A 9,991-nucleotide genomic window follows, 5' to 3' on the forward strand; every position below is an offset into this window, starting at 1 on the left:
GCAGCCCCTCTGACTGACCACTGTCCCTCTGACTGCACCCTCTCCGACTGACCGCAGTCCCTCCGACTTACTACTGCCCCTCCGACTGACCACTGCCCTTCCGAATGACCGCAGCCCCTCTGACTGACTGCACCCTCTCCGACTGACCATAGCCCCTCCGACTGACTGCACCCTCTCCGACTGACCATAGCCCCTCCGACTGACTGCACCCTCTCCGACTGACCATAGCCCCTCCGACTGACTGCACCCTCTCCGACTGACCATAGCCCCTCCGACTGACTGCACCCTCTCCGACTGACCATAGCCCCTCCGACTGACTGCACCCTCTCCGACTGACCATAGCCCCTCCGACTGACTGCACCCTCTCCGACTGACCATAGCCCCTCCGACTGACTGCACCCTCTCCGACTGACCATAGCCCCTCCGACTGACTGCACCCTCTCCGACTGACCATAGCCCCTCCGACTGACTGCACCCTCTCCGACTGACCATAGCCCCTCCGACTGACTGCACCCTCTCCGACTGACCATAGCCCCTCCGACTGACTGCACCCTCTCCGACTGACCACAGTCCCTCCGACTGACCACTGCCCCTTCAACTGACCACAGCACCCCCAACTGACCACAGCCCCTCCAACTGACCACAGAACCCTCAACTGACCACAGCACCCCCAATTGACCACAGACCCTCCATCTGACTACTGCCCTCTTTACTGACCATTGCCCCTCCAACTGATCACCGCCCCTCAGACTGACCACTGCCCCACCGACTGAGCATGGCCCCTCCGACTGACCACTGCGCCTCCGACTGAGCACGGCCCCTCCGACTGACCACTGCGCCTCTGACTGACCACTGCCCCTCTGACTGACCACTGCCCCTCCGACTGACCGCAGCCCCTCTGACTGACCACTGTCCCTCTGACTGCACCCTCTCCGACTGACCGCAGTCCCTCCGACTTACTACTGCCCCTCCGACTGACCACTGCCCTTCCGAATGACCGCAGCCCCTCTGACTGACTGCACCCTCTCCGACTGACCATAGCCCCTCCGACTGACTGCACCCTCTCCGACTGACCACTGCCCCTCCGACTGACTGCACCCTCTCCGACTGACCACAGTCCCTCCGACTGACCACTGCCCCTCCAACTGACTGCAGCCCCCCGACTGATCACAGCCCCTCCGAATGATCACAGCCCCTCTGACTGACCACAGCCCCTCTGACTGATCACAGCCCCTCTGACCTACTGCACCCTCTCCGACTGACCACAGCCCCTCCAACTGACCACAGACTCCCCAACTGACCATGGCACCCCCTTCTGGCCAAAGCCCCTCCAACTGACCACTGCCCTCCTGACTGATCACTGCCCCTCCGACTGACCACATCTAGCCCAGACTGACCATAGCCCCCCCTGCCTGACCACTGGACCCTGGACTGACAGCAGCCTCTCCAACTGACCACAACCACCCCCAACTGACCACAGCCCCTCTGACTGACACAGCCCCCAAACTGACTGCAGTCCAACTGACTGCAGACCCCCAACTGACCTAAACCCCTCTGACAATACAGTCCCGCCTGACTGACTGCAGTGCCCCCAACACCCCAACTGACCACAGTCCCTCCCTGACTGACAGCTGACCCCCGACAGAATACAGTCCCTACTTCAGCCTACAAAGGTCTGCTACCCACTGACTTTCACACCTGGCCATGTGCTTGAAACTGTACAGTGTGTTTGCTCCATGAGAGTCTATCGCTGGTGAAACACTATTCCACATGCCACCCTGTCGACTGACCTGCTCCCCAGTATTACAGGCTGTCTGCCTCTTCCCTCCAGCAGCCTTTAACTCAACACTGGAGACATTATGTGATACAAAGAAGCAATATGACAGACAGTGACTGGGAGGCCAGACGTCAGTGTGTAAACGAGTAAGTGTGTGCTAATAAAGCAATGTAAAGTAGACAGAGATTGGCAGCTCCAGGGAAACGCAAAGTGAGCAAGCATTAAGAAAGCAAGTGAAAGCCAATTCTGTGTGTGTGTGTCCACACTCAAAGTAACGTGGCAGTAGTATACAAGCCTTGGTGTCCCTGAGCTACAATGTAAAGTGCTAAGAGACTAAACTAACATGTGAGTAAGTCTGAGATCAGGCTTGACAATATGGTAAGGCTGGTGGATTGTCGATGTTGTCTTCTGTTTTCCTTCCAAGTCAAATGAGGAGCTCTTTATACTTTCAAAAGTGCTCCCAGACTCTGATGAGAGGAACACTCAGGCATGTTTCATTTCCTTTGAAAAAGCAGCTAAGCAGATGAGGTGGCCAAAAGAAAGTTGCAAATCACACCACACCAGGTTATAGTCCAACAGGTTAAATTGGAAGCACACTAGCTTTCGGAGTGCTGCTCCTTCATCAGGTGGTTGTGTGGCACTCCGAAAGCTAGTGTGCTTCCAATTAAACCTGTTTGGACTATAACCTGGTGTGGTGTGATTTTTAACTTTGTACACCCCAGTCCAACACCGGCATCTCCAAATCAAAAGAAAGTTGGACACTGTTCAGGCAAATCTAAACCCTTAAGCCATAGTGTTAAGGGTTTAGATGGAGATGAATTTGTTAAGTGTGTACAAGAAAATTTCCTGATTCAGTATGTGGATGTACCTACTAGAGAAAGTGCAAACCTTGACCTACTCTTGGGAAATAAGGCAGGGCAGGTGACTGAGGTGTCAGTGGGGGAGCACTTTGGGGCCAGCAACTATTAGTTTTAATATAGTAATGGAAAAAGATAGACCCGATCTAAAAGTTGAAGTTCTAAATTGGAGGAAGGCCAATTTTGACGGTATTAGGCAAGAACTTTCAAAAGTTGATTGGGGGTGGATGTTCGCAGGTATAGAGATGGCTGGAAAATGGGAAGCCTTCAAAAATGAAATAACGAGAGTCCAGAGACAATATGTTCTTGTTACGGTGAAAGGCAAGGCTGGTAGATATAGGGAATGTTGGATGACCGGAGAAATTGAGGTTTTGGTTAAGAAAAAGAAGGAAACATATGTCAGGTATAGACAAGATAGATCGAGTGAATCCTTAGAAGAGTAGAAGGCAGTAGGAGTATACTTAAGAGGGAAACCAGGAGGGCAAAAAGGGAACATGAGATAGCTTTGGCAAATAGAATTAAGAAGAATCCTTACAAATACATTAAGGACAAAGGCTAACTAGGGAGAGAATAGGATCCCTCAAAGATCAGCAAGACAGCCTATGTGTGGAATAGCAAGAGATGGGGGAGATACTAAACAAGTATTTTGCATCAGTGTTTACTGTGGAGACGGACATGGAAGATACAGAATGTGGGAAATAGATGGTGACATCTTGAAAAATGTCCATATTAAAGAGAAAGAGATGCTGGATGTCTTAAAATGCAGAAAGGTGGATAAATTCCCAGGTCCTGATCAGGTGTACCCTTGTGCTCTGTGGGAAGCTAGAGAAATGATTGATGGGCCCCTTGCTGAGGTATTTCTATCATCGATAGTCATAGGTGAGGTGCCGGAAGACTGGAGGTTAGCTAACGTGTTGCCACTATTTAAGAAAGATGATAAGGAAAAGCTAGGGAACTATAGACCAGTGACCTTGACATCGGTGGTGGGCAAGTTGTTGCAGGGAATCCTGAGGGCAGGATTTACATGTATTTGGAAAGGCAAGGACTGATTAGGGACAGTCAACATGACTTTGTTCGTGGTTATCCTGTCTCACTAACTTGATTCAATCTTTGAAGAAGTAACGAAGAGGATTGATGAAGGCAGAGCAGTGGACATGATCTATATCAACGTAAGGTGTTCAACAAGGTTCCTCATGGGAGACTGATTAGCAAGATTAGATCACATGGAATACAGGGAGAACTAGCCACTTGGACTCAGAACTAACTCAAAGGTAGAAGACAGAGGGTGGCGGTGGAGAGTTGCTTTTCAGACTAGAGGCCTGTGACCAGTGGTGTGCCACAAGGATCGATGCTGGGTCCACTATTTTTCATCATTTGAATAAATGATCTGGATGTGAACACAGGAGATATGGTTAGTAAGTTTACAGATGACACCAAAATTGGAAGTGCAGTGGACAGAGAAGAAGGTTATCTCAGATTACGACGAGATCTTGATCAGATGAGACAATAGGCCAGGGAGTGGCAGACAGAGTTTAATTTAGATAAGTGTGAGGTGTTGCATTTTGGAAAGGCAAATCAGGGCAGGCCTTATACACCTAATGATAAGGTCCTGGGGAGTGTTGCTGAACAAAGAGTGCAGGTTAATAGTTCCTTGAAAGTGGAGTCTCAGGTAGATAAGATAGTGAAGAAAGCATTTAGTGTGTTTTCCTTTGTTGGTCAGAGTATTGAGTACAGGAACTAGGAGGTCATGTTGTGGCTATACATACACTGGTTAGGCCACTTTTGGAAATTGCGTGCAATTCTGGCCTCTCTCCTCTCGGAAGAATGTTGTGAAGCTTGAAAGGGTTCGGAAAAGATTTCCAAATATGTTGCCAGGGTTGGAGAGTTTGAGCTGTTGGGAGAGGCTGATGAGGCTGGGGCTGTTTTCCCTGGAGGGCCGAAGGCTGAGGTGTGACCTTTATAGAGGTTTATAAAATCAGGAGGGTCATGGATAGGATAAATAGGCAATGTATTTTCCTTGGGTTGAGAGAGTCCAGAACGAGAGGGCATAGATTTATGGTGAGAGGGGAGAGATTTAAACGGGACCCAAGGGGTAATTTTTCATGCAAAGTGTAGTACATGTGTGGAATGAGCTGCCAGAGGAAATGGTGGACGCTGGTACAATTATAACATTTAAAAGGCATCTGGGTTGATATATAAATAGGAAGGGTTTAGAACAATATGGGCCAAGTGCTGGCAAATGGGACTAGATTAATTTAGGACATCTGGTCAGCATGGACGGGTTGGACCAAAGGGTCGTGCTGTACACCTCTATGACACTGATTCTAAAGCAGGTTGGCGGGCAGAGTTCATCCATAAATATTGAGGATAACTTGTTGAATTTCTATGTTGGACATGTGGAGATCTGGATGACCCAAACATATATAAGCCAACGTTTTTACTGGTCGGATCTTCAAAAGGACATGGTATTCTTTTGTAAAATGTTCCATACGTACAAGGTGGTGAGAAAACCACAACACACAATCAATCGGGCACCTCTCATTCCCATACCTTTTTTGGAAAACCATGTAGCAAGGTGTGAGTGGTAGATTGTATCAAACCTTTACCACAAACAAAAATGGGACACTAGCAAGCGCTTACAATTATAGATATGATCACTCAACTCCCAGGGGCTCTATTCTTGAGAACAATCACTGCTAAGTTTGTGATGGAGAAGTTAACCCAGTTTTTCACTCAATTGAGGTTATGGATGGAGATGCAGTTGGATCAAGGTCCCAATGTTAGGTCAAGAATTTTCCAGGGGGTTATGATTATTGTGAATGAAGATTAAATATGTAGCATACTACCCCCAGCTGTAATGAAAGGTCCCACCAAGCACTGAAAATAATGATTGCAACATACTATCATGAATGTCCTCCTGATTGGGCCAGGTGGTTAGTGTTTCTATTATTTGCCAGAGATTCTCTAATGAGTTGACTGGTTTCACTGTATTTTTTAAGCTAGTTTATGGGCATGAGATAAGTGATCCTCTAAAACTAATTTTAGAAAAGAGTTTTCTGGAACTGATGAGTAGTTCCTCTGTATCTGCATTCTGGAAGCAGTTTAAAGGAGTCTGTAAAGTAGAGTCGAGTGTTCTATGCAAGAACACTTCAGAACATCACAAATGGGCGCTGAATCGGGTCTGGGTGGGTTGCTCTTTGAAGGTTCGGTGTGGACTTGTTGGGCTGAAGGGCCTGTTTCCACATTGTAGGGAATCTAATCTAATCTAATCCTGAACATTTCAAGAGGAGATGAGATTTTAGTATTGCTTTTACAAAGAAAACCATGGGTCCGTGGTCCATATAAAGTAGTTACAAGGATTGGTGAAGGAACCTCATTTGATTGACATCCCAGATTATCAGCAAAAGCATTGACGGTGTCATATATTGAAACAATACCAGCACCAAGAGATTGATAAGCATGTATAGGTATGTCAAGTAGTAAGGCCCATCAGGGTGAAAGTGATAGTGAAAATGACATTAAACTGGGGTAGACAAAGGTAAAAATCAGGAAAAAAACACCAGGTTATAGTCCAACAGGTATATTTGGAAGCACGAGCTTTCTGAGCACTGTTCCTTCATCAGGTGGTTGTGGAGAATAAGAACATAAGACACAGAATTTATAGAAAAAGATTACGGTGTCATACAACTGAAATGACATATTGAACAAACCTGGATTGTTAAGTCTTTCATCTTTTAGAATGGGTTACGGGTGACACCTATTGCCACTTTTTGTTATAAAACCTTAAGTTATTTCAGGAAGGTGACTTAAAAAAGTTTCTAGGAATTACATATTAATGAATTGAAATCTGAAACCCATTCTAAAAGTGCTCTGAAAGCTAATGCTTCCAAATAAACCTATTGGACTACAACCTGTGTGATTTTTAACTTGATACTAGTGAGTTAGGGTAGGTACAGTTCTGTGATGAGGCAAAAGTGCGGACTGCAGATGCTGGGGATCAGAGTCTAGATTAGAGTGGTGCTGGAAAAGCACAGCAGGTCAGGCAGCATCCGAGGAGCAGGAAAATCGACACTTCGGGCAAAAGCCCTTCATCAGGAATGAGGCAGGGAACCACTGGGGTGGAGAGATAAATGGGAGGGGGGTGAGACTAGGGGGGGTATTTAAGAGTACAATAGGTGGATGGAGGTGGGGATGAAGGTGATAGGTCAGAGAGGAGGGTGGAGTGGATAGGTGGGAAGGAAGATTGACAGGTAGGACAGTTCAAGAGGGCGGTGCTGAGCTGGATGGTTGGAATTGGGGTAAGGTGGGGGGAGGGGAAATGAGAAAACTGGTGAAGTCCACATTGATGCCCTGGAGTTGAAGTGTTCCGAGGCGGAAGATGAGACGTTCTATGATAAGTCAACCATAAATAAACCAGTGAAACACTTTTCTAAAATGCCAAAAAAAGATATTCTTTGGTGGAAGACCAGGGAATGGGGTTGCTAACAGCTCTGAGGCATATGTTTGTCATGGCTGCAGGGAAAGATTTTCATATCTTGATCATAGCCCTTGAGCCTTCAAAAATTCAAGTTAAAATTTTGATGTGGAGTTTGCTACTACTGCTTTATTGCTTAAAGATTGTTTACACTGCATTGAACAACATAATTGTCAATTCTTTGTCAAGAGTATAGCTTTGTTTAAATGATCTAATTATCCGAAGATGAAGTAAGGCATACAGAGGAACCTCAATTATCTGAACAAGATAGGCGGGCACTATTTTGTTTGGATAATTGATTATTCGGTTAATTGATTTCCTCTGGGGCTTGGAGTTTTCTGTGAAATCTACTCCCCGTTCAGGAGACTAGGCAGCAGCAGCACACTGCGTGTGAGTCCCTGCCCCCAGCTCTCCACCTGCCCTCAACCCTGCCTGCCCACACCCCACCCCCACCCGACCCCTCCCTCTCGCACCCCCACCAGGGGCAGCTGGACTGTATACCAACGGTAAGGCTGTTGCTGTCTTTGTAGTGTAAGCCTCCAAATAGCGCATATACATACACACACACTTTACTGCAACTTTTTGACAGTTTCTACCTCTGCCCTGTACAGGATAATGATGGAGAGATTATCTGGGAAAGGGGGGTTTAGGGTTCACCCCTGTGTAGAACTCCAGGGTAAGTGTGGGGGGAGAGAGGGCGGGAGGTCAGTCATTTAGAGACAGTACCTGGACTGTCCAGGACTGTTCTCGGCAGCATTTCGGTGAGCCGAGTTTGTTTTTAATCATTGTACCTGTAAACAAAAGACACGGATCAGGGTTGAAGTAGCTCTTTGACATAGTTTTTCTATTGGCATCTTGAGATCCCCTTTGAATAATCTGAAATTCGGATAATTGATATTTGGAATATTGAGGTTCCTCTGTATAGCTGTAGAAATGCATTAGCAGCTAAATAAAGGAGTGGCAGCTATATATTAAACTGTGCATCTACCACTCCTCGGCCCATCAGCCCATCTAAAAAGGTCCTGTTGTACTCGGCATTCCCCATACATACCAGCCTTACTCTTTGCACTAATAGGATTACACTGCCTTTGGACTTTTGTTATTTCATTTTTAAAGGCCTCCCACATTCCAGCCGTCCATTTGCCTGTGAACAGCCACCCCCCAATCAACATTTGAAAGCCTAACACCTTCAACACACTTGCCCCAAAGTACTTCCACACCGACAACTCAGTCACTTGCCCTGCCTTATTTCCTAGGTGAAGGTCATATTTTGGGGCTCTTTTTGTGGTAGGTATATCCAGATATTGAATAAAAGTTATTGTATGCACTTAACAAATTCCTCTCCATCTGAACCCATAACACTATGGCAGTCTCAGTCATTTAAGAAAGGTGGTAAGGAAAAGCCAGGGAACTATAGACTGAAGAGCTTGATGTCAGTGGTGGATATTTTGTTGGAGGGGATTCTGATGAACAAAATTTACGTGCATTTGGAAAGGCAGGGACTGATTAGAAATATTCAACATGGCTTTGTGCATGGGAAACCGAGTCTCACTAACTTGGTTGAGTTTGAAGAGGTAGCAAAGTAGATTGATGAAGGCAGTGGTAGATGTGGTCTATATGGACTTTTTTGTTCATGCGTTTTGGGCTATTTACGGATAGGCATTTATATTTAAATATTCCAAATTTTGCGTGTTAACCAGTTTTGCATAATCATTTAATAAGTTTTGTTTATGATGAGTCAATAATTAAATAAACTGTTTGGATATTTATCTTTTAAGTCAAATAGAAAGAAAGCATACAACCAGTCACATTGACAATCAGATAAAGTAATGACATTTATGTTGCAACCTATGGATTACAGGCACTAGAAAAAGACAGTGCACTGCTTCCATCTTGCTCAAAACACCATGCTCCTTACTAAGATCACTATGCGTTTTGATAGATGGATGCAAGAGAGAACCCAAGATATTTATGATAAAATGAATGGGCTTTCATGCTTCTATCTCCATTCTCATTTCTCTAACCTCCTGTTTGTCTCATTTGTAGTGAGGGACTTAATGCTAATGCGCCAAACAGTCACATTTCTTTACCACTGCTGTTTATTGTTGTGCAAATAATATTTCTTTAGTGCTGTTTTCAGGGTGCTAAAATGAATAATGTTTCAAGCTGGTCACAGTGCTTGGATTAATCCTCTCGGGGCCTTAATTCATTGAAAGTTGTGAATCATTATAATACAAAGATCTGAAGTTTGTGGTTTGTTTCCATTCCAACAGGTTACACTGGATCGTACTGTGAAGTTGATATCGATGAATGTGCAATGAAGCCTTGTTTAAATAATGGCACATGTTTGGAACGCTCCACTCAAAAGTATTACGGCCATCTCTCACAATTCAAACTCACTTTCAGTTATGCTGATGCATCTGGCTATATTTGTCTTTGTCGAAGTGGCTTTGCAGGTCAGCCTAAACTTGAAACCTAAAATGACGATTTCAGATTTAGAAATGGTGTAGAATACAAAAAATACAGCCAGCTCCCTGCAGACACTCACTACAATGGAAATTGCAAATTAATTTGCTTCCCAAGGGGGCATTGATTTTAATATTCAACTCTTGATGCCTCTTCTTAGAGGTTGTGGTGAAAATATTGAATAGCGGTAATGGTGCCTTTCATTACTAACGCTCCTAAACATTCTAGAGGAACTTAAAGAATGTATGTTGGCAGTTTTATACCGTACAAATTCATATTCAAAGTTTGTGAGAAGATTTGTAGCTCGGGTGCTCGTTGTTGTGGTTCTGTTCGCCGAGCTGGGAATTTGTGTTGCAGACGTTTCGTCCCCTGTCTAGGTGACATCCTCAGTGCTTGGGAGCCTCCTGTGAAGCACTA

General features: G+C 45.4%; 1 protein-coding gene across 2 annotated transcripts in view; it reads left to right on the plus strand.

Moving 5' to 3' along the window:
• The window catches only part of LOC122564827 (protein crumbs homolog 1-like), a 176,087-nt gene that overhangs the window by 106,150 nt on the left and 59,946 nt on the right, over window positions 1–9,991 (plus strand). For both annotated transcript variants that reach the window (XM_043720129.1, XM_043720130.1), the window contains one exon: window positions 9,382–9,564. In XM_043720129.1, coding sequence (XP_043576064.1) covers window positions 9,382–9,564 — 183 coding nt within the window. The remainder of the gene's footprint in view (window positions 1–9,381; window positions 9,565–9,991) is intronic.

This window comes from Chiloscyllium plagiosum, chromosome 30 (assembly GCF_004010195.1).
Source record: "Chiloscyllium plagiosum isolate BGI_BamShark_2017 chromosome 30, ASM401019v2, whole genome shotgun sequence".
Lineage (NCBI taxonomy): Eukaryota > Metazoa > Chordata > Chondrichthyes > Orectolobiformes > Hemiscylliidae > Chiloscyllium > Chiloscyllium plagiosum.